Genomic DNA, 23352 nt, shown 5'->3' on the forward strand with positions numbered 1-23352 from the left:
ACCAGCACAGGTTATAAATTCCTGTAAATAAAGAAAAATTCTGCATTTTGTCTTCAGCTTAAACATTTCTTGGGAAAAAATAATGAACAAGAAATAATCTTAAGTGTTTCTTATCATTATTAGAGGATGAGACCCAATTTCAAGAGGTTTATTGTTTGTTTGTTTGTTTGTTTACTCCTGTGATGTTAAATAGCCGTTAATGTGCATTAAAGCCAATACTATTTTCCCTTCAACCAAAAAAATATTCCCCTACTTTTAGCCAGCAACCACTGCTGACATAACAAGTTCAGCCACCCATCATGTTTTATTGGACCTCCACTACAGTGAGACATACACACACACACACACACACACACACCTCACCCATTCAACGGGCACACAATGATCAAGCTGTGGTGAAAAATCATGCTTTAACCATTCGGTTTACAACATTTTTATAGTTCCATGTCATTTTCTGTCTCAAAGCAGGTGCTGAAATGAGACACTAAATAGTTAGAGGTAGCGGAAGGGCAAGACAGGGGGAGGAGAAAGAGAGAAAATGAGACAGCTCTTCCCCGACAGTAGCAGGGAAAGAAGGAGGGAGGGGAAAGGAGAGGAGCTTAGAGAGGGGCTCTGCATTGTAAGTAGCTCTGAGTGCAACAAGTGGTGGCAGCTTTTTTTTCTCACTGTTTTGTTTTCCGTTTGGAGAAACAGAACAAGGGGAAGAGCCGGACAGAAGAGCACAGATTTGAAAAGTTGGAGTTGCTTTTAAAGAGAAACTAAAAAGAGCAAAAAAGGAGGGAGCGTAAAGGAATCGAGGGGAAGGCAGCAATGGATAGCAGAGGGGCTCAGCCTGACCCCGAGATGGCCTCGATTTGCACACTGCTGCCGGGGGCTGTCCAGCACGCACACTAGGCTGCTCCATCGGTGAGGTAGGATACTGACAACACAAACTTTACAGGCACGAATGTTTGGAAAGGGATGGAAGCCTTTCCATTTATCTTCTGCATCTTGGAATGAAGTGTGCATACAGTCAGGTGCAGCAGATTTCTGTGATAGCACAGAGGCACTGGAAACAAAGAGGGACGTTGTGTCCATATGGATGTCCTGATTATCAGGTGACAAACCAAGACCAACATCACTACATGCAAGTCCTCCGCGATCACGTCTCAGTTCTGAAAATGCTTCCTTTGCTTCACTCTGGGAGAACGCTGCAGGTAACTGAGAGAAAGAAAAGAAAAAAAGCAGCACAAGCGGGTGTGTAAATGCTGCCAGGGTCAACGCTTTCAGATACATTCTCTCGGAAGAAACGGCAGCACGCGCCTGAAATATTTCCAGCCGCTCTTAGTGTGTAGTCGGAGCAGAGCGGAGTGAGCCCGGGATGGTTACAGTGGGACACGGAGTTGTTGCAAAGTAGGGCAGGTAAGTGCATGTCCGGAGTATGCTGGATTAGGGGTTGTTGAAAACTGTACACGGCCAAAACTAGGCCCTCTCTGCTCCTTTGGGGCATTTTTGCTGCTCTCAAAAACTTTCAGAGTTTCAGGCAGATCATGAGGGCAAGTTTCTTAAATCTAATTTGCCAAATAACAAATCCAATTATTTCATTCCATGGAAGCAGCTTCCTGTCACGTATAAATATTCCTTGCAGATTTCTTTCCTCGGTCTCTTTCACACTCAAAGTGAGACTTGTCTGTCTCTGTTTTAATGACTAACTGTATTGTCATGTGAAGTTCTCTGCTGTCGGTGCTGTGTGTGTGTGCATGTGTGTGTGTGTGTGTTTGTGAAAGAGAGAGAGAGAGAGACAGAGAATTTACATATGTGTCTGGGGCACAGATTAATATCAAACCTAAGTTTGTTACTTTGCGTTGCCCTAAATGCACCTGCACACCAGCCAGTGCAATCGCATGAATTAGGACTTTGAACCATTTTACGACATTTTATTGCACGCTGGAACTCCCCCAGTGTGATGGCCGACTGTTGACATCAGAACGGTGCATGGGTCACGTGCACGTTTGCATTTAAAATCCTCTGCGTGCAAGCGCATAGCACAGATTAATTACTCCTTTCACACCCTGCTCTTCGCCCCCTCCCTCCTCTCTCTCTCCCCTGTTCCCCCCCATGTCTGGTGAGCACCTGCACCATCACCTGCCACACAGACAGTAGGAGTCTGAGCATGTGTTTGTGGAAGCGTGCACGATCCAGGACGCCACACCTTACATGCCTCGTCTGCCCCCGTCCTCCTCACCTCCCTCCTCATGCATTCCAGCGACAGTGACCAGAGCCAACCCAGTATCGCTGACCTGGTTAAATCATTAACATTGACTGAAAGGATCTTGAGATCACGTCACTTTCCTTGCATTTTTGGCTCGTGGCCTAAATAGCGGCAGCCTTAATGGCCCATAATAACAGCTGTTCCTCCTGAATATGGGTAGCTGGGTCAGCTTCGTCATTTAATGGGCACAAACTTTTTCTTTAAACCCAGATTTTACCCGCACAGTAAAACTTGATAAAGTATTCCACTGGCTTTGATGTATAAAATATTTCTCAAGGATTTCTCTGGGTCCGTGGAAGCATTCACAATGCACTTCACGCACAAGTGCAGTTTTATTAGTTGGCGTTGTGAGAATTTGGCTCGCACACAAAGCTTAAAACTGCTGAGTGGATGCACAGATGTCAGACATTATAGCCTGCAGGTTAGTTCCCGATGGCCAATCCTGCGCGGTGTGGTTTGCATTTGTAGCGATGCAGTCGGTGTGTTTTTGGTTAAGAAGATGTTTCTTGCTGTCTCTAATATTGTTGTTTTCATTTGGGTTATAGACGGACCCCCCCCCCCCCCTTCCCCACACACACACACACACAGCAGGTGTTACCTAGTCATGGTTCTAAGCTTGATTCCATTTTGCGTCATATCGCCTACACTGCTGCTGGTTGTCAGGCCGTGGTTTTACATCACGGTTTCAATGGTATTCTGGATGGTCAGCTCCGTCAAAGTTGTCCTCCAGATTTGTTTTTTCTTGTTTTTTCCCCTATTGCCTTTCAAAAACAAGAGGCAGCCTGGTGCGTGGCTTGTCCATACCTGTCCAGACAGTAAAGCAAACAGACACAGGATGAGGGGAATCTGCTGGAGCTCCGCTGGGAGAAAGTCGCAGCAGAAACGTGAGAAACAAACACAGAGATTAAGAAAGCATGAGAGAGCAGATTAACGCAAGAGGCACATTGGTCATTTGTTATGAAGTAGGTCTCGCTGGTCCGGTTGACACTTTTCTAAACCTCAACCCTTCATATCACGCTGTAACTGCCAGTTATTGGTGACCAACCTCAGAAGCCAGACGAGTAAAAAACAATGTTGGCAAGCAGCAGTGAAACACTAATATAAGTAAAATAATGCACCCTTGAACAAGCTGTGTCATAGTTTAGTTTCTATTTGGTTCTTAGGTCAAAGGTCAGGGGCATGTTAGTTGGACCTGTGCTATAATAGTCCAACATTGAAGATTAAAAATGAAAATACTGATCACAAGGCAGAATCAACTGGGTAATGAGCATTTTAGAAGATGTATAAGAATAGGGATGTATTTTTTATATTGTTTAAGGCCTGTTTGCAACAGTAGGTTGGAAGTAGAACAGGCTGATAGAAATACTATGAAGCTACACATCATAAAGTATGACGATATGTCGGACTCAAAAAACAGAAGTCAATTCTTGGCTTTCTTTCCAGAAGAAAAATATAGAAACTGGCTTTTTCCAGTACAGGCTGTTTGTTAAGCAGAATATCCCATAATGTGCTCGGTCCAGGCTCAGTCCTGGCCTGATTTTTATCTGTTCCACATCACTGTAAACTAAACATCTTTGGAATTTGGTGTGCCTGTCTGAGGATTTCACCCTGGGACCTAGAATATTGTGATGGGGATTTTCAGCTACTATACATGGATCTTACAGCAGAAAACAGAAAAGAGGTTTTTTCAAGTCTTTTTTTTTTAAGTCAGATCACACTGTCTGCTTCTGGTGGAATCTGGTGCAGTGAGGAAAGGTATCTTTTAAAGAAAAGGCAAATGAAACGTTAATGGGGGGAAAAAATGGTGACCTTACACCAAACATACCCTCAAAAAAGGAATGCTTTTATCTTGCATTGAATTCTATTCATAAAAATACACTTTAACTCTTAATCCCTGCAGATGTGATAATCATCATCAGTTTAAAAGGTGCTGATTATGAGATTTTCTGGATTTACTGCGTGATTCGTGCTTTACAAACACAAGCCGGTTTTTGAGGCTCATGCCAACAGTAATTAACGGCAATTACTTCCTTAAGTTTGTCAATAGCTTCTATGTGCTCCGCTCCTCTACTGGCAGGTCTGCTCAGCCCTGAGCGCAGTTGTTATGGTGGCAAAATTGGAGCAAGAGTTTGGTGGAGGAGGGGAGGTTAAAGGTCCGAAAGTTTGGCGTTTACGTGTGAGATGGTCCCCATTTTTTCCAGGCTTTTAAACGGAAGATTGCTGTTTGCCAGTGTCTGCTAGCGGGAATCCCACTAGGGGAGGCAAGGTCAGGGAAGGCCGCTGCAACTTGTCGCCCTCAATCAAAGCATCTCTATTGTGCACTCAAGCGTGCAACATCTCAGTATGCATCTTGGAAACGTCTGAGTACTTTGCCCAGAGCTGTAGAGAAGGGTATAAACATTTGGGTAACCCCCAGCCCCCACCACCACCCAAATATGACTATCTCCTCTCTAGCCTGTGGGGCTCTCACCTGTCTCAGTGGGAGAAAGAACACAGGCTGAAAAATGGACTGACCCAAATTTGTTGAAACATTCTCGCAGCATTCACCTGTCTGACCCAAAATCTTCAACTTGGAGCGTCTCTCTGACCTCTGTGCTCACTCACTAACTAACAGGGAACGTTGTTTGGATTAAGTGAAATGGTAAGTTGCTTTACGTCTACAGTTATTTTACTGTAGGCAAAACAGAGTGCAAGTCCATGCGGCGCTCGTCCATTAAACATCGCCGGTGGAAACCTACTCCCCTATACAGGGCAGCAGTTTTCAACACTTCATAATCAGCAAATTGTATAGAACATGAACACACGTCTGCAAAAACATGGCGAATATTTGAGGTTTGTGTTTGATTTATTTACCCTCCATTTCAGACTACAATTAGACTTTAATACAAACACCACGAGCTTGGTGTTATGAGTACATTCCATGAGACGTTGTTTTAACTTTGCGACTCCGGAATAAAAGATGAAAATGGGTTTGGCCCTTTGACAGCATCGACAGAAAATGTTTTTTGGAGGCCGGGTTTCCTCAAAGTGACGCTGAATGATGTCATGTCTTGTCTCCGCCGTCTTTAGTTTACTGCTTGGCAATTAGTGGGCTGATGCGACCGAGTTAAACCGCAATCTCGCACTCACACACGAGCTGCTCACACCACACCGTGAGGACACTCCAGTCTGTCTGGCAAAACACACCAAACCCCCTCACCATTTCGGGGGGCTGGGAGGGGCTGGCGTTGATTGAAATAGTCTGCTCTCTTTTTGCTGCGGTGCTTAATTTGTGGCTACACACACGACAAAAGACTCCGATTTAGAGTCCGTGAGATATCTCCTCGAACAAAACAAGTGAAAATATCTTATCATCATTTGTGTCACCGTGGCGTTGGCAACACGAGATCAAAAACCAAAACATTCTTTTCGTTTCCTCAATGATTTTAGAGAGAAATGAACGTAACAATAGGATTTATAATTTATGCCCATTTTCAGATTCAGTTGCATATATTTAAAAGGGGTAAAGCGGAACAGATGTAACTGTGATGCATTCATGCCTATTCTGTTAACAGCTGCATCCCTGATCAGGGTCAATGGAGATATTCCAGCAGGGTCACTGGGTGAAAGGCAAGCACTCACCTTGACAGGTCACTAGTTCATTCCAGGGCTCACACCATTCAATACTTACACCCTGGGGCTTCTTGACTTATTTAATCAACCTATCAAACAATGGGGGAGAAAAGTCCCTGGAAACTACCATATTAATACAGAATACAGGCTAAACAATTGACTCCCCTGAACACCACTGATATGGTAAAGCTAGGTTTGGTTTAGAACTTTAGAGACATGTATATATAGTGCAAATGCATGTAAGAATAAAACGTTTTCTTTTTTATAATCAAGGTTATAATGAAGCCAAAACCGCAGATTACGACCAAGCGTTAATCCATTATGCTGTCAAGTCCTACCCAAAAAGATAAAGACCAGAGGACGCATGTTTCTCCCATGTTGTATTTAAAATACACATGACAAGAATATCTACTGTGGCTGTAGGACCAAGAACAAAATGAAAAGAAATATGCTGCTCAAGTGGTTGTCAGCCAGAATATATGTTTCTCAACAGAGAGCAAAAGGCCATTTTCAGCCCTACTTTGTCATTTGGGTAAGGTGAGGTCGGGTGATGTTGTTTGACCTATCAACTATAGAGCAAAGTGGATTCTTGCTTATGTCCAGACAAAAACATCAGAACATGCATCATTCATCAACATAAAAAAAACGCTCTTTAAAGCAGTATTAATTGGGAACAGGTGTTAAAATGGGGCACATGATCTTTCTTTGTCAATCACTTGCATTGAATTGTAGGCGATTGACAAAAAAAGGGAGCTTATTTGGGGTTATTTGCTTACCAAAGGTAAACAATGTTGGTGTTTCTTTACCTTCCCAGATCACAAAGGCCTTCATTAGTTTAGCCTATTTGTTTAAACATAATCGGCTTAAAGTCTCATTAAGAGATTTTGTGATTGTGACACGAGTACAACTGGATTCTCCTGTCCTTCAAAAAAAATTGGAACAAAAAATCTTGCATATTTGGCTGCTGGTATTGAAGGCATGCCAGGATGTCGTTCATTAATGGCTGTATGCAGACATGGCGTCTTAGCGCAGCAGAGCGAAATTACAGGGCAAAAGACAGGCAGCGTCCAGAGCAGCCCCAAATAACACCCTGCTATGACAAGGAAAATTACACGTTTTTGGAATTGAAATTTTAATAGCTTGATAAAATTGTGTCAGCACGAGGAATGTGGAATCAGATGCTTTCATGTTTTGATGAATGTGGCGAGACTCATTGTTAATATTCTAAATCTTTGAGGGTTTTGATCAAAACAACAGGGAAATAATTTGATGATTTACGGTGTCATGGCTGTGGAGGATCATGTGATGACTTGTTAATGGTACAATAAAAGGATTAGCATGTACTGAAATCAAGAAAACAATTCACACTGAGGCCAGGCGCAGTATTGTTATCAATGCGCGTTGGTGACAGGATAAGTTGACGTATCTGGCCAACAATAAAGGGGTGTCATTGCTGCATTGGTGCGGATGTGTTTATGTATGGTTCAGTGGCTGAACTATATGAGTGGATCGGTACACACAGTTCCCACAACCTCTCAGGTGTCCTGTGTATGGGGCAGCCTGGCCTGAGCACACTGATAAAGCCCGTCTTTGTCTGCAGCAGGGAACAGGTAACCATTGTGTGTGTGTGTGTGTGTGTGTGTGTGTGTGTGTGTGTGTGTGTGTGTGTGTGTGTTTGGGTGCTGATAAACTGGACTAAATGAGCTGTGGCCTACTGTTTCTACAAGACCAGGTGTGGCTTTTCAACAGCCTCATATTCACAGTTTACAGCTCATGTGCATTCAATGAAAAGCAGGGTAAACTTCCATTTCCAGCTTCTGATTGCGCAGACACACAAACACTCATGTGATAATGGTATTTCCCCCTACAGGAGAAGAAAACAAAAGTTATGCCTTCATAACTTCCCTTATGACCCCTATATGCTTATCAGAATTACAGGGTACATCAGATATTATTGTAAACTATAGTTAGGAAACTGTAACTTATCTGGTGTCTGTTATTTGGTAATTCTTTCAGAATAGAAATGCATATATGTACTGTATATCTTTTGACAATGCCAAAACCAAAAGTTGTTCTATTCCGTACAATGTTAAACATAAATAAAATGGTAACCGTGAAATGTTATTAAGCCCATATATTGCAAAAACCATTCAAAAACAATGTTAGTGAATATAATGGCAGCAACATGTTTCAAACATGTTGGGACGAGGGCAATGACACACTGAAAAAGCTAAGGAATGCTTCTAATTTTCCCTATATGTCAGAAAATCCCCCCTTTTTTTTACTGTTGTCTGTGAAAGTGCTGATAGTGATTTTATTTTTGTTCTCACAAAGGTTTGATTTATGACGAGCTTTCTACGATGATTAGAGGTAAACTGAAGACGAGATCCTATCTTTATGAATTATTGTTATAATACACTTATATCTTTGTGTGTGTGAGTGTTTTGGACAGGACAAAGTACAGTGGGGTGAAATAAAGAGGTGTGTTTGAGGTGAAGGTTGGAACTCTACGTTAAACATATGGAAGGGGCTTTAGAAGACATGTCAATGAGGGTTGTCACCATGATAAAAGCATAGTATAGGTTGTCTAACGAGAGGACATTCTCATTTAACAACCATGTGATGGGTTTTGCATAATTAGACCCTTAAAGTGGTCCATATTGCAAAGAAAGGTGCTCCAGACAGATGTTGAGTCGACTAACTCTATCACTCCTCCATAAACATATCCAAACCACCAAAATCAAAACAGATGGCATAAAGGCCCTGCAAACAGAGAAAAATATGTATGATGACTCTGCATAACTCTGCACCAATTTATTTGTAGACAGAACAAAGAGACTATTAAATAGGAAATAAGAATTGAAGACATTTTCATGCATATACATTGAACATGAAATTACCACTGCATGTGCCTGTTTTGTTGGACATCAGTGTAGGTGTTACCTGGTGTTAAAGTGGATTACTTGTTCAGGAAGCAGGAGGGTATAAATTTGTGTGTCAGGAAAGTAAACTTTATGACTTGCTGCTGAATTTAAAACAGACACCCACTGTAAATATTCAATCTGAAGTGTCTACCAGGCGACGCTGGTTAAAGGGTACACAAGAGTCTCAGATGGAAGGTGAGAGTGTTAATGTTGTGCTCACTCTTGTGGTATCCTGCGTGTGTGTGTGTGTGTGTGTGTGTCTTTGTGTGTAAAGATGTTAAGTACAGGGAATGAATGCTGTGTGTGGGGAGGTCTTTAATTATTACAGGAAGACACAGCTCAAGAGACACACTACCACTTTAGTGTGTGTGTGTGTGTGTGTGTGTGTGTATCCAGGATGCATAGAGGGAAGTGTGGAATTGTACCATCCTTCACATCATTAGGTTCAAGGTCCATCATGCCCAGCATGTGTAGTTTAACTCTGAAACGCTGAAGTTGTTTATGTAAAAGGCACCTTGGGGGAATATTTTTCTTAATGGTTTTTTAATTCCATAGGTTGTTTGTAAAAGCTAATCTGCTAATTACAACCTTAGGCAGTATCTAGTGGCCATGTGCATAAAAACAAACTCCACTTATAATAGCTGCTACCTTATTTGCATGCAAAAGTAGCTGTTGGCAAAGTTCATGCTAGCAGAAAACATCTGTACCTAAATTACCTTTATATGTGGCAATGGTGAACAAAGATGATGTGGTTATTACTCAGATAAAGCCACAAAGAAGATTCCAGCTGCAGACAAATGGTGCAAAAACTTGCTGTAACACACTGTCTTGGAAGTTGTCATCCACTCGTGAAATACAATCTACCCCCCGATACAAATCTTTAAGCCAGGTGCAAGAAAGTACAGAAAAAGTTCCTTGAGGGTGGTGTTTGTACTGGTTTGGACGCCTCTTGGGTAAGCAAACTGTTGTAAGTGAGCAGCAAGCAAATTTCAAGAAATGACACAAATGAGAGAGTAAATATGGCGACATCAAGATTTCCAAGTTATTATTTCCAAGTATTGTTGTTATCCATAAATTATATTGTATCAGCTGTTCACCATGTTCTGGAACTATACTGAAATATGTGACCTCTGAAAATCTAAAACATCCTTCGGCTCTATTGGCGTGAGTTACTCGCGACAGTGTACAACGACACCTTTTACATCAAGTCCTTTTCTGTGTTTGCTTTTGCAGCTCCTCCGTCTGTGTTTGCTCAACCATGCTCCCCGGTTATGGATTCTCGACATTTCCTGATTTCCAGCCCCACCTTTACTCTTTTTGCTGCAGAGGCGAACATCCCAGCATGTGGATCCCGGGCTCTGCAGAGTCGCAGGATCTGAGTGAGCCTCAGGAGAGCCGGCCTTTCCTCCACCCCTGCCACCACAATCACATTGCTGTATGCCAGCAGGAAACATTGGCTTTTATTGAACTTCAGCCACCAGGAACTCCTAAACTAAATGGTGTCGGCTGTCCAAGGTCTTCCAGTCCAGACAGGCGATGTGCAGCAACCTCGCTGGCCCTGAATGGTTTTACACTGAATGAGCTGAATGACATGTATCTGAATGACTGCCACAGGACAAACAAGCATGAATCAACCTTGAGTTTAAACTCACATGCATCTCTGGAAGACGGAGACCTTGAATGCAACACTGGAATCGGGACTCCTGTGCCAGAAAAGACAGAAAAACCTCATGCTGTTACAACAGTGTGTCGTCCTCTCCACGCAGCTCTTAGCCTCCCTCTGTCCCTCCCTTTGTCCTCTCTGCACACAGACAGAGACTCCTGGGAATCTCAGTTTCCTTGCTCCTCATCCTCACCTGAATGTCCTGGGTTTCAGGGTCTAGAGTCCTACCAGCCTCAGAGAAGGGCTTCCCAGGGATCACTGAAAGAGAAGTCTATCCGTGAGTGCAATTCAAACAAAAATAAAATATTATCATGATTCTCTTTAATCTAATTAAAGTGGGTTGTTTCGTTTTTTTGTTTCTTTCAGGGCGAAAGATCCAGGTTTACTCCTCAGAAAGCCTGAGTGACAACTCTCAGTGTAGTCCAAACGTGGAAGCTGATTATATTTTCCCAGGACCTTTTGCTTCTTTCCTGGAGGAGGACCTTAATGGATTGTCCACCCTGGAGGACATTTCAAGCCCCTCATTTTCAGACTATGCTCCAGATCTCCCAAATAGCCACAATGATGCTTTTGATCCACCTGCCGAACCACTTCAGATCATTGAGGACTCAGTACTGGATGAGGTGGAAGGCACTGACATTGTGGATACCTCTACAACAGGAGAAACCTTCTCCTCACGGAATCGCCAGGGAGACCACGAGCGACGGCGCTTCTCAGCTTCTGAACTGATATCAAGGCTGCAGCTCTCTCAAAGAAAGAATTCCTTCACCTTGAAACTAGGAAAGTCACTGTCTGCCCGTGTAGCCTCCCGGGACAGGCAGGTGTCCAACAGTGTTGGTCCCAACTTGGAGCGTAAGTACACAACAATACTGACATTGTGCATGACATTCCTCTCTGTCAGTGGCTCGGCCAGTTGCCCCATCCCCATTACGGGAGAAGGGGTAGAAAATGGATGGATGGATGGATGGATGGATGGTAAAAGGAGAGTTCATGCATTGCTGAGCTCCTGTATGTGCATTTAATTGAATTAATTTTTTTCCTGAAAAACAAACTTCTTCATTCTATTGTTAAATATGAATATAACATGTGAATTTGAACTGTGGGAGTTTCTATCCACATCCAGCAGCTGATATCAATGTAGCGCCTTCAGGTCCTCTCAGATGAGGTGTAAAGGTTTGCTGAGGATAAGATAACCTGGGCCTCCCATGTTTCTTGAACACCTCCTGATAAAGTTATTACTAACCTGCTCTAATGACACCAAAGATGCATTTGAACTATGTAAACAAAAATATGAAAAAAAAAGAAGAGAAACAGGATTTACCAAAGTACAAGAGATTTATTTAGTAGCATTTTGTCGATTAGCGCCGCAATCCCTCGGGGCATTACAACATTTTCACATTCTTGGTTGGGCAGATTTCAAAATGTTATAAATAAAATAATAACACAATGCCATTCATTAAACCACTTTTCTGTTCTTCTCAAAGGTCTTTCTTCATGTAACACCTCAATACGTTGCACTGGCGCGACAGGATTTTTAGTTCTAACATATGTTTTCTGTTTTTTAAAATTAGTTTTTTAAAAGTAAAAAAGAAGTCTTTACCTTGCTAAATTTTCAGTAACACTGTTTTTTTTTTTAATGTTGATCCTCTTAGTTAAACACAACTCCAAGCACCCCAGTTCAGGAGGCTCCTTTGACAGCGCCCCCCACAGTCCTATAGGACCCACACCCACTTTGCTGACGGGCTGTGACAACAGCGTGCATCGACGGAGCACCAAACTCACGTAAATATGCCCCCTGCCATTAACTGCAAATACTAAAGTGCAAATATTTATGAACTTCATGCTTTCGTTACAGAATGAGAAAAAAATCCATCGAGGAGGACTTAAGCATCCTTCCAACTGTTTCTAATTCGAATCGCTTATCACGCTTTTTACCAAGTTGTAAGTTTCTTTGATTTGTTGACCCAATTCTAAAGAGACACTTTGCCATGTTTCCTGTTTAACATTCCATTATATTCCCTTTCCTGCAGCAATCTTGTATCAGGAATACAGCGACGTTGCCATCAACAGGGAGATCCAGAGGCAGCAAGGAAAAGAACAAGGCCAGGAGGAGGAAGGGCTGAGGGAGGATGGGTCAGATGGGACCCCGTCTCCATCCAATCTGTCCCCATCTAGCTCCTTTCGCTCATCACGGGGCTCTGCTTTTGCTCTGTGGCAGGACATCCCTGATGTTCGAAGCAGTGGCCAGCTGGACAACTTCAGCAATGAAGAGAGGAAATTACAGGAGGTGCTGTTGGAGTTTTCGATACAGCACCTGTTGATATGTGCTGTCCTGTACAAGGCTGGCTGACATCGTGTCATTCTGTCTTAGGCAAAGTTTGAGCTGGTGACTTCCGAGGCATCCTACATTCGTAGTTTGACAATTGCAGTGGACCACTTTATGCTGTCTCAAGAACTGGCAGAATGTCTTGGAACTCAGGACAAGCATTGGCTCTTCTCTAAGCTCCCTGAGGTCAAAGACGTCAGTGAGAGGTGAAGCAATATGCTGATGACACGCCCATATATCCCTCTAATAGTTTTAAAGTGCCCTTCTCGGTTTGTCTCTACTTATCTTCTGCTTTTAGATTTCTCCAGGACCTGGAGCACAGGTTGGAGAAGGACATTCTCCGATTTGACGTGTGCGACATTGTCTTACATCACTGTCCAGCTCTGCGAAAGGTTTATTTACCATATGTAACCAACCAAGCTTACCAGGAACAGACATACCAGCGTTTGCTGTGAGTTACATTCACTGAATATTTAATGAATTCTCTGTCACAGATATATGCCACGATTTGCGAGCGCATTTGTTCATCCAATTTTTTTAGTTTTTTTTAGTTTAACAAATTTTTCATATTGTTCTTATTTCTAGCAAGAAAAACATTCTGCATATTATTTTTTGAATTTTCATATACAAATAACATATTTTGATAAAAAAATATATTAGGACAGAAGTGAAATCTTAATGTCAATATTGTCAGTTATATCAATATAATGATTGAAGGCTGTAAATTCTTGTTTGAAGGAGCAGGTTACATTCCATTCCCAGGTGCTTGTCAGTTACTGACTTTCTGTCCACAATTATGAATGGAGTGTGTTATGTTCGATTAGTTTGGACTTGATGTCCGTAATTTGCCTAGAGAGTGTTCAGGTGTTATTTTACACCTGCAAGACATAACTTGCAAGTAGTTAATCTAGAGATCTTTTCTCCTGCTGGAATTTCCACCCACTTTTGCTGTAAGTCATTTTTAAGTTGCAATTACTTGCCTTTTCAGGCAGGAGAATCCTCGTTTCCACAGCGTTTTGGCTCGTCTGGAGGAAGACCCCATCTGCCAACGATTGCCCCTGACCTCTTTCCTCATCCTGCCCTTTCAGAGGATCACACGCCTTAAAATGCTTGTGGAGGTACACAACGAAAATCACGGCGGGATTCACTTTAGCATTTTTAAGTCAATTACCTACGACTGTAAATGTTATAATGTGAAACCAACTGTATGCACCGGGTTATTTTTTAGTGCTGTGGCATATTTTTCAGAATATCCTAAAAAGGACCAATCCAGGATCCAGGGATGAGGATACTGCCACAAAGGCTTTCAATGAGCTAAAAAAGGTGGTGATTATCATCAGTAATAACAACCAGTTAGTGTGTGAGTATTACCACTGGTGAGGAACAACAGTAATAACGGCGTTGGCACATGTCTCCTTAGATCATCAAAGAGTGTAACTCCAGTGTGCAGTCAATGAAGAGGATGGAGGAACTAATTCACCTCAATAAGAAAATCCATTTTGAAGGAAAAGTGAGCGATGTCTTTTTCCACAATGGTGATGGCTGAGGAGTGTTTTTAACACGGCTTCTTCTTTGCAGATATTCCCTCTGATCTCTCAGTCCAGATGGCTGGTGAAGCACGGTGAGCTCCTGGAAGTGGACACAAACATTTCTGGCTCAAAGTTCAAGTTCCCAACCAAACCTGTGTACCTCCACCTGTTCAATGACTCCCTCCTGCTGTCCAGGAGAAAGGAGTGAGTGAAAAAAAATGTTTCATTTCCACCAGCCAGTAAAGTAAAGTACACTACAGTTGGGTTTACATTTACGTTTTGATTTAAATCACCAAACCATAATTCCATTGGGCTATAAATCTTGCAGCTGAGTATCTGTTTTATATCAGCCAACAATGTAGCAAGCATGACCTTCCTTGGTTCATTTCCTTGCTTTAATGATTTTGTTTTCCCCAATGTATTTTATCAATAAATTTAGATTTTAGAGATGTGGTGGTTTAAACTTTGGCTTTCAAGTAGAAACAGTTACATTATTACATTTATTTTTCCATGAAGTTAACACATAACAAATGTATTGTGGTAGAACTATGACCTCATTCTATACAGTGGAGATTTGGTGTTTAATAAGCTGAAACTATGGACTTTTTGATTTATTTTGTACAGCACATGGAAGTTCATGGTGTTTGTACACGCAAAGATTGGAGAGCTGAAAGTGAAGGATCTCAGCCAGACGTTTCAGGGCATCTCAGGCTTTATCTTCCACCTGCAGCTGTGTGAAGGCCCACAGCTAAAGCACCAGATCCTGCTCAAATCAAACACAGAGTGAGCAATCAGTCATCGCCGGAGTGTTGAACCAGTTGTTCCGCAAACAGAAGAAGATCTAACTGCAGTTTTTGTCTCTAACCAGAAGCGGGAAGCAGCGGTGGATCACGGCCATGTTTCCATCTGATCCACTTGAAGACATTGAGCAAGCCAGCGAGAATGTGGGTCAGTCGACTGTTTTTTTGGGTTGTTATTGTTTTTTGCTGAGTCGTCACAATCCTTTGAGCACTGTCATTCATCAGCTTTTGTCTTGAATGGATAGATATTTCCCAGGTGCAGTGCATCAAGAGTTATAAGGCCCAGGAGCACGACGAGTTGACACTGGAGAAGGCCGAGATTCTTCACGCGAAGACCATCACGAGCGACGGTGAGATACATTTTTGCTAGGAACTGTATCCCCTTCAGCATTTACTCTTTGAGCATAAGCGGTTTGAACATAATGGCTGCTGTTTTTTCCTCCAGGCTGGGTGGAAGGCATTCGATTATCAGACGGGGAGCGGGGCTGGTTCCCCAAAACCTACGTGGAGGAAATCACAAGTCGCAGTGCACGCCTCCGCAACCTTCGTGAAAACATCCGCATCAAATGTGTCACACAGAAACTGAAGGGGGATAACTGAACACTGTTTCCCTTGTTTCAGCGTTGGACTTACATTTAAAGGCTACTCACACACTGGCTGTAAATACTTTTAGGAAATTAGAACATCACATTAATATTCAGCAGTTTCACAGTCTCAGTTGAATAATAAAATGCTTTGTTAGTCTTCCTAAAAGCTCCTTTAGATTTCCACAATTCTGCTTCAAATCCTTCTGTCACAGGCTCTACTACCAAAGCACATCTCTCTGGCAAAACCTGGCTGATTAAAAGATTTCCCTTGTTCATATTTTGACTCAACCCTTAAATGCACCGAAGCAATGAGCTGATCCCTCTGGCTTGTAAGAATTCCCTGTTTTTCCAGAAGCCTGATTTGTTTTTTCCTGTACACCACCATGAAAGTGCACACCCACACACACGTCGTGCAGATTGTTTCATGTCTGCCGACTCTTCCCTTGAAAATAAGATTTGACATTAAACATCAATCCCGTTGCCCGTTAAAAACTGGACTCGGGTTCAACTAATATAAATCCCCCCCTTTTGTTAGTTGTAAATTAAATGTTTGCAGTTGCAGCATGTGTATTTATACTCCTCTAGCTGGTTCTTCTTTAAGGAGATTTGGATGTAAATGTGCTGTATTGTAGATGCTTCTTGTATAAAGAGTAGAAAATTTTTTATTTACATCTAAGTCTGTAATTTATGCAACAAGAATTTCACAAACTTTAACTTTTCCTCATACCACAGTCATTACAAATATCTGAATCCACTGGATATTTCCCACCACTGTGCCGACTACTGCAAATGTTTAACCATTGAAATAAAGAGAGTGAGTGAATGCTTTGAGTTTATTGTGTCAAACAGGGTTGAGATTAAATCTACAGTATTCTTTTTCACACATTTTCTCTCCTGATTTCTCAGATGGATCCCTAAACTCAATTGTGCCTCCTATGAAAAATATCCTCTCTGTCCATTCCCACATTTTGGGTGGATTACAGTAAATCTTCAGGCTTTTCCTGTCTCATTAGCAGCGTCCATTAAGGTCACATTGGTCAGTTCTTACAGTATTATCGGTTCCTGGGACTCTTTCTTGCTCCGCTGCAGCTTTGGCACGAGTGGAGGTGCAGCGTGACTCACAGTAACGTGGCTGTTTCGATCTGGCTGCGGATAAAACAAAAGATGTTGTTGCAAAACTTCAGAGTTGAAGCGTCTCACGTTACTTACAATACGCGGGCACATTTCTTTGCAACCCAAACTTGATTAGATAGCGTTTTATCATACTCGAGAAAGGCATAAATAAACCAGTGCACCTTTGATCAGATCCTGATCAAATGTGCAAATGTATGAGGCAAAGTGAGCCCATAAAATGAAGGAACGACCTGCAGTGACAATCTAAAGGTCATAATTTGTACTATTTAAGTCAAAATATTGAGTCACTTTCGATGTGACTAGTTTTGATCTCTGAAAAGTTCACATCTTTAGTTATAATTCCTGAAGAAGGCTCAATATCATCTCTTTTAATCTATCAAAACTACACAATAATGTGGTAAAATATATAACATATTAATGTTTGTTAATTATAAAAACGAGATGAAAGCCACTCTCGAACTGCACATTTAACCTGTTGTAGTTGAAAGATCCAGCTCCAGTAATCCTCCTGGTGTGCACAGGATATCAACAGTGGCTCCACCAGTTCACCTAGGAAGTAGTAGACAAAAGATTTTAGCTTAGCAGCAACATTTGGTGAATATACATAGAAGTCTGCATTTATAACCACATGTAACTTGATTGTAGGTCTCTTTATTGTGTACCTATGAGCTCAAACTCCATCTTGCCAGGCAGTGCTGACCTCTCCACCGCTTTGATGCTGTGACGGGGCAATCTGCCCTGTTGCAGAGGAAAAATGCCCACATTAGCTGCTGTTTAATCAGATGCAGTGTAACGATAATGAAGGCTTGCAACATAGTTATTTTACAAAACCTCGTATCTTATGTTGAGAACCTTGCTGTCGATTGACAGGAGCAGCACGTCATGAGGGAAGAGGACCATCAGTCTCTCCTGGAGTCCCTGCGAAAGCAATTAATTTAAGATCTTCAGTAAAAAGAGGTCTCTGGTTCTGACATCCTTACTCCACATCTATGGACTGGGAACATGGTTCATGTGCTTCAGAACCTCAGGGCAGCTATATATCTGGCAGTATATTCTATTCTGTCTGGAATGCGATTACAGACTTGCATTGCCTGTCAAATTAGATTGTATCGCAGTTATTGATGTACAAACACTGCATAATTTGATATCACCAATGACTATTTTGTTTCCTCTTTAGAACACTGGCCAATTTTCCCCATTCAAAACAATTTTACATTAGTTATAAGAGATCAGGAATAAGGCCTGCTGCAAAAGAGGATATAAGCTATCACAGTGATGAGTGTATTAATCACCTGATTCTGTGTATTGATGATATGGACCATGGATAAATATCCAGGTTGACCCATGTGCTGTATGGGAGACCCTTCCCACTGCCATATGGGTGCTTGCATTAAGTATGTCTTCAGTTCTTCTCTCTTCCAGTGCTCATCACAGGGCAACTGTAATGTACATATATTTATTTAAATTTCCTTTTGGTAGAAATGGTTTGTATTTCATCCTTACCAGGTAAGAAAGGGCACACTGGGAGGGGCTCATGGGCCGTGTCATTGACTTGTATCTTCTGTCCTTCAAGTGTTGCAACCACTGCTGTAACTCTGCAGCACTGGGACATATGAAGACTTTGGACTCCATCATTGGACCTGTGTGAAAACAACGATGAAATTGAGACTCTGAGTCTGACATCCGATTGTCTTTTCTTAGATGATCTCCTTAACTTACTGCTGGTCTCAAACACGTGTGGGGAATGTGACACGCTGTGATCCAGGGAGACGGGCTGGAAGGAAAGTCCAGACAAGGGCAGAATTCCCTGAGAGAAATACAAAACATGTTTCAGTGTGAAGACTCTTTCCAATCTGTTTACATTATTTACATGAAACTTATAAACGATTCTCTCAAAATGTCTGTCTAAATAAAATAAGACTGTGCTTCTTTTTAAAATAAAAAACAACAATGTCTAAAAAACAACAAAGAAATCCCCACTTAATCCAGAGTGGTGGTTGGCAGGTTTACTGTATTTTTGCTTTTGTTTACTGTCTCAAACAGTCCTGGCAGAATCCAACATTAACACGTTACCATGTCCCAGGCAGATGAGATGACTGAATCTGACTCAATTCCTCTAAAGGAAGGTATATTTTGTAAATAATGTATAATATATAGGAGGAAGACTTCTTTGCTTGACTGAATTTAGATTAAAAGGTAGATAAATGTCACCAAATAAATATATAAATAAATACCAAGTAAATGTTTTGCCTCTGGTTTTATACGTAGGCCTATTGGTCTTTATCTGTGTTGACCAGTTTTTCTGTCTCTCTTTTTACAGAAACAAGTTTCTCAAAGAAAATTGTCTTCAAACAGAGTTCGTGAACTAAAGCAAGTGGAGTGGAAATCCAAGAATAACTAGTGATTTTTGGACAGAATTCTTAATAAGGTGGTTTAATTCCACAAGTTCAACCATGGCAAATAACGCTGCAGACATCTGTAAACACAAGACTGATAAAGACTAATGACAAAGCTCCAAGAGACAATTTTGATTGTCACAGAAGATATATATATAAAAAATAAACTGAAGAAAACATTGTAGAGATGCCTGTGTGTTCTACATGTTGAGCAGATTCTGATTGATTTGCACATCAAGGTTTTTCGTATCTCGATGAAAATGAGAATGAATAAAAAAATATATAAAATAAATAAATAAAAAATAAGCGGCCGTACACGACAGTAGCCATTGAGGCTGGTGACGTTTATGGTCTGTTCTAATAACAACCATCAGGGGGCGCCAGTGCCGATCCAAGTGTTTTCACAACGGATCATTCTAGTCTCTGAAATAGTTATTTAACCACACAATTTACACAGAGTTAAAAATTATATGCTACACTTAACTGCGAAATGAAGGTAATCACTGTTTAAATACATAAAATAAATAAGGGGTGTGTCTTCTCAATATATCAGTCTCAGTCAACTTTCCATGGAAATTTAAAGGAAGTTGTTTTGTTGGTTTTGATTTTGATGATTGATATTGATTCTTTAAGAACATCAAAAGGTTTGTGGATAACAGAACAGTTTCAGTGGGTTGAGTCATCCCTGAGAGACAGCAGCAAAGTCTTTTAACTGAGGTTAACCATTGGCAGTGGTTCATCAGACATGTTATGAAGGACACCAGATGCTCCATATCAGTCTCATTTTGCCATCCTTATGGGCACCAGCCCAAAAGTTGATGCTTACGGGCTGACATATGCCTTTGCAACATCACATGGACACCTAGGACACCATCTCAGAGAATCCTGAACATCTGTAAGTGGTCCACGTATTCGACAAAAAAACTGCAAAAGGTATCATGATCATGACCTAAAACATTTCCCTATAACTTTAAATATTGGTAGTGCAACATAAACTGGAACAGGCGAATGGCTGTGGGTTTATATTTAAACGAATGTCAGTTTAAAAATAAAGTACATAAAATCACCTCATAAATGAAGTCCTGTTTTGAATGGTCCAAGGAGAGAATGAGGAGGTGGAAGGAGAACAACACCAGGAAGTGTTCATGTGATCCCTGAGGGACACGCCAAAAACAACAACAACATCATTTAGCAAAACTAAACAATTAAATTATGAGTATACATGCATTATCTGATGATGATGATGATGGTGACGAAGAAGAAGATGACGATGATTAAATGTTTTGCAGTCTGATTCTGAATTTAGCACCTGAACGTCTCGCACCAGGATGCTGCACTAATGTACTCAGACGGGTTCTTGTTACCTGCGTGTGACTGTTATAGAGCAGCACCAGGGAGGAGTGGATGATCTCTCCGTACATGTGTGGAGCTTGGCCCTCCCAGTTCCTGGGGGGGGTCTGGGAGTAAATCCTTTGGTGGAGCTCATCTTTGCTCCTGCCCCACAGCACCACCTAAGGGCAACAAGAGAAAACGATTTCGTAAATGAGTAGTTTACAGCTTGTTTCTCTGGCTGTAGGGCTCTTTTCTGGAAGGGTCGAGTCGTACGTTATTGAGGACCAAAATAACATTTGCTGTGAGTTCAGCAAAAGCATCACAGAAAAAGACAAATAAATAAAGAAATTTAAAAATAAATCTAAATGAATACATGTCATCATAAATAGCCCAACTTAAATTTCTGCTGACCAAAATGCATGAACTTTTGTATATATAGCTGTATTTATTTCTGTACTAATTAATGCCTTAGTCATACTTCCCTAATATTCAGCCATTACTGTTCACCATTAAGTTTCCATTTGTCACGGTTGAGCACACACCCTCACCCTCACACACACACACACACGCACACACACACACACACACACACACACACACACACACACACACACACACACACACACACACACACACACTCAAGCAGGATGACCTCTTTTCCCAGATGCTTCACTGAAGCACAGCGTGGCGGTGGAGGTGGTGGAGGTGGCAATGGTGGGCGCTGCTCCTCTCTGCCCTTCCTCACTGACACCTGGGGACACCTGGTTTCTGCCAGGCTCCACACCCTGGATGAAGATGATCACAGTTATCAATAGCAGCATCAGAAGTCCATGTCAGTCCCATAATCTTTCATCGCCGGTCTGTGTGCGCGATCGTCTGTATTTGCCATGTTACAGGGAACAGAGACTCATCCCACTTGTTTCCTGTGGCTCCTTTAACCCAGTTGTGGTGCCCCTGTAAATGAACAACCAATTTGAGCGCCGCTGCTCATGCCACATCGCAAGGATATGCCAAAAATGTTTTAGACTGGGGGTTTTTAAGTCACTTTATTAGATATAATGAAAACGTATACAAATCCAATAATTATTGTATATCTGACAACACTGTCATCACCCAGACAGACGACTCACCCCACCCAACCCAGCAGCAGTCAGACATAATCAGATTATATTGATCAGAATAGAGACAAACGCACCTGTTGTCTTTTAGGGTTAAATTGTATAACATCCATGTCAATTACAGACGTGAGAACTGGTTTCTAAAAGAATAACATACAAAAAAAGTTTCTGATGATTACATAAATGTTCTCCTTTTACTGTTATAAAATGAAATAAATCAATAGCCCTGGCGAGTGCTGGCACTGCTCAACATTATATATTCAAACATTAAAATTGTGTATTCGACCATGAATTAAACACTGAAGCAAATTTGCTTTTGTTTTATAATCTCGCAAATGTATGGAACCACTCTGAGTAGAAAAGTTATTTCAATGGAAAACTGTTGAAAACCAAAAACCTCACATTTCAGAAATTCTTTATTGTTTGTGATTATAATCTATCTTTTGATCGTGTTTTCAGAGATAACTAGAGATGAAAACAAATCTGCAGCATGTTAAACAGTTGGGCTTGTGCAAACATTATGTCTGTCCACATGCACATACAGTAACACAAGCACATATGGAGGCCCAGCTAGTGCACTGATTAGCCTCTGCTAATCCCTCCACTTTAAATGAGTTGCTCTGTCCTCACATCGCATTAAACCTCCCCATCCAAACAACAGGCATTGTCTCACAGTGGTCTGCTAATCACATCAGTGCAGCGTCACTGACTTCATCCATCCATCCATCCATCCATCCATCCATCCATCCATCCATCCATCCATCCATCCATCCATCCATCCATCCATCCATCTATCTATCTATCTATCTATCTATCTATCTATCTATCTATCTATCTATCTATCTATCTATCTATCTATCTATCTATCTATCTATCTATCTATCTATCTATCTATCTATCTATCTATCTATCTATCTATCTAATCTGTCTGTCTGTCTGTCTGTCTACAATCAGCCAGAGAAGAGAGCAACATAACCAAAATAAAAGCTTTCTTTTCACAGATTTTTGGTCATTTTTGACTGTCGGCACTTCCTCTTTTTACAGCAGATTTTTTCCTAGAACCACATACAAAAAATAAGAACCCCCAAACGGCTTGTTTCATTTACACTGAAGCCGAAAGATTCAGATTTTTTTTAAAATTTATTTTGTTGGTTTTGTTTTCTTCTCAAATGCACCAGGTTGTGCTCTCGTCTTACCCCAAGTTGTCTCCAGAGAGTTCCAGCAGCTCGATCTCATCGGGTCCCACCTCGTCCACTCCAGTGTGCCTCTGGGTCACACTACAGCATCCCATGACACGCGAGGGGTCCGGATCAGTTCCTAGTCCTCAAACAGTGCACCATCTGCGCAGACACTCATCCTCACAGTGTGGGAGGCACACTAAAACCAAAGAGATAATGGGAAAAAATGGGGGCTGGTTGGGCCCAAAAGAGGATTGGGGGGGGGGGGGGTGTAAGCCGCATGCGTGTGTATCTCCAGAAAACCTCAAAAACAAGGTTTCTAAGTAATAACGATACAAGTGGCCATGATCTATCGAGTTGTTGCGTAGTTGCTTCTTCCTTCCTCTTGGTAGACAGTCTGCACAAAACTGCGCCGCTTCCTCAGTTTTTAACCACTGAACGCGTACAGGGAAGCTGTTAATGCCACAGCATGACGCCTATAAAGTTAGCAGACAAAACAAAA

General features: G+C 41.6%; 2 protein-coding genes across 6 annotated transcripts; one reads left to right on the forward strand and one right to left on the reverse strand.

Moving 5' to 3' along the window:
* Positions 1-573: 573 nt before the first annotated feature.
* On the forward strand, positions 574-16512 carry arhgef19 (Rho guanine nucleotide exchange factor (GEF) 19). Of its 4 annotated transcripts, none has more exons than XM_011621367.2 (16): positions 574-911; positions 10021-10727; positions 10817-11302; positions 12103-12232; positions 12306-12391; positions 12481-12737; positions 12822-12982; positions 13075-13227; positions 13765-13894; positions 14025-14099; positions 14197-14286; positions 14355-14509; positions 14930-15088; positions 15174-15253; positions 15351-15455; positions 15551-16512. In XM_011621367.2, exons 2-16 carry the CDS (start codon positions 10046-10048, stop codon positions 15703-15705), a joined length of 2904 nt encoding a protein of 967 aa, XP_011619669.1. In that variant the 5' UTR covers positions 574-911; positions 10021-10045; the 3' UTR covers positions 15706-16512. The 4 variants fall into 4 exon arrangements, with proteins under 4 accessions (XP_011619669.1, XP_029689950.1, XP_011619675.1 ...); XM_029834090.1 differs by having other exon boundaries at positions 574-906; XM_011621373.2 differs by having other exon boundaries at positions 15174-15249; positions 15551-15693.
* On the reverse strand, positions 16510-23330 carry LOC105419685 (pleckstrin homology domain-containing family N member 1). Of its 2 annotated transcripts, none has more exons than XM_011621360.2 (11): positions 22869-23330; positions 21207-21339; positions 20587-20733; positions 20290-20376; positions 18546-18633; positions 18330-18466; positions 18119-18265; positions 17658-17744; positions 17489-17564; positions 17299-17375; positions 16510-16834 (listed from the first exon to the last, which is right to left on the reverse strand). In XM_011621360.2, exons 1-11 carry the CDS (start codon positions 22961-22963, stop codon positions 16811-16813), a joined length of 1098 nt encoding a protein of 365 aa, XP_011619662.2. In that variant the 5' UTR covers positions 22964-23330; the 3' UTR covers positions 16510-16810. The 2 variants fall into 2 exon arrangements, with proteins under 2 accessions (XP_011619662.2, XP_011619657.2); XM_011621355.2 differs by having other exon boundaries at positions 16510-16838; positions 22869-23319.
* Between the last annotated feature and the right edge of the window lie 22 nt (positions 23331-23352).

The sequence above is a fragment of the Takifugu rubripes genome, chromosome 3, assembly GCF_901000725.2.
Source record: "Takifugu rubripes chromosome 3, fTakRub1.2, whole genome shotgun sequence".
Taxonomy (NCBI): Eukaryota; Metazoa; Chordata; class Actinopteri; order Tetraodontiformes; family Tetraodontidae; genus Takifugu; species Takifugu rubripes.

Coding starts and splice junctions, on each gene's coding strand:
- LOC105419685 (XM_011621355.2), bottom strand. CDS start 22,963: ATGGGATGCTGTAGTGTGACCCAGAGGCACACTGGAGTGGACGAGGTG. Junction 20,377..20,586: donor TCTATAACAGTCACACGCAG/GTAACAAGAACC, acceptor CGTGTCCCTCAG/GGATCACATGAACACTTCCT. Junction 17,376..17,488: donor GATGGAGTTTGAGCTCATAG/GTACACAATAAA, acceptor ACTACTTCCTAG/GTGAACTGGTGGAGCCACTG.
- arhgef19 (XM_011621367.2), top strand. CDS start 10,046: ATGCTCCCCGGTTATGGATTCTCGACATTTCCTGATTTCCAGCCCCAC. Junction 12,233..12,305: donor CGACGGAGCACCAAACTCAC/GTAAATATGCCC, acceptor CTTTCGTTACAG/AATGAGAAAAAAATCCATCG. Junction 14,510..14,929: donor CTGCTGTCCAGGAGAAAGGA/GTGAGTGAAAAA, acceptor TATTTTGTACAG/CACATGGAAGTTCATGGTGT.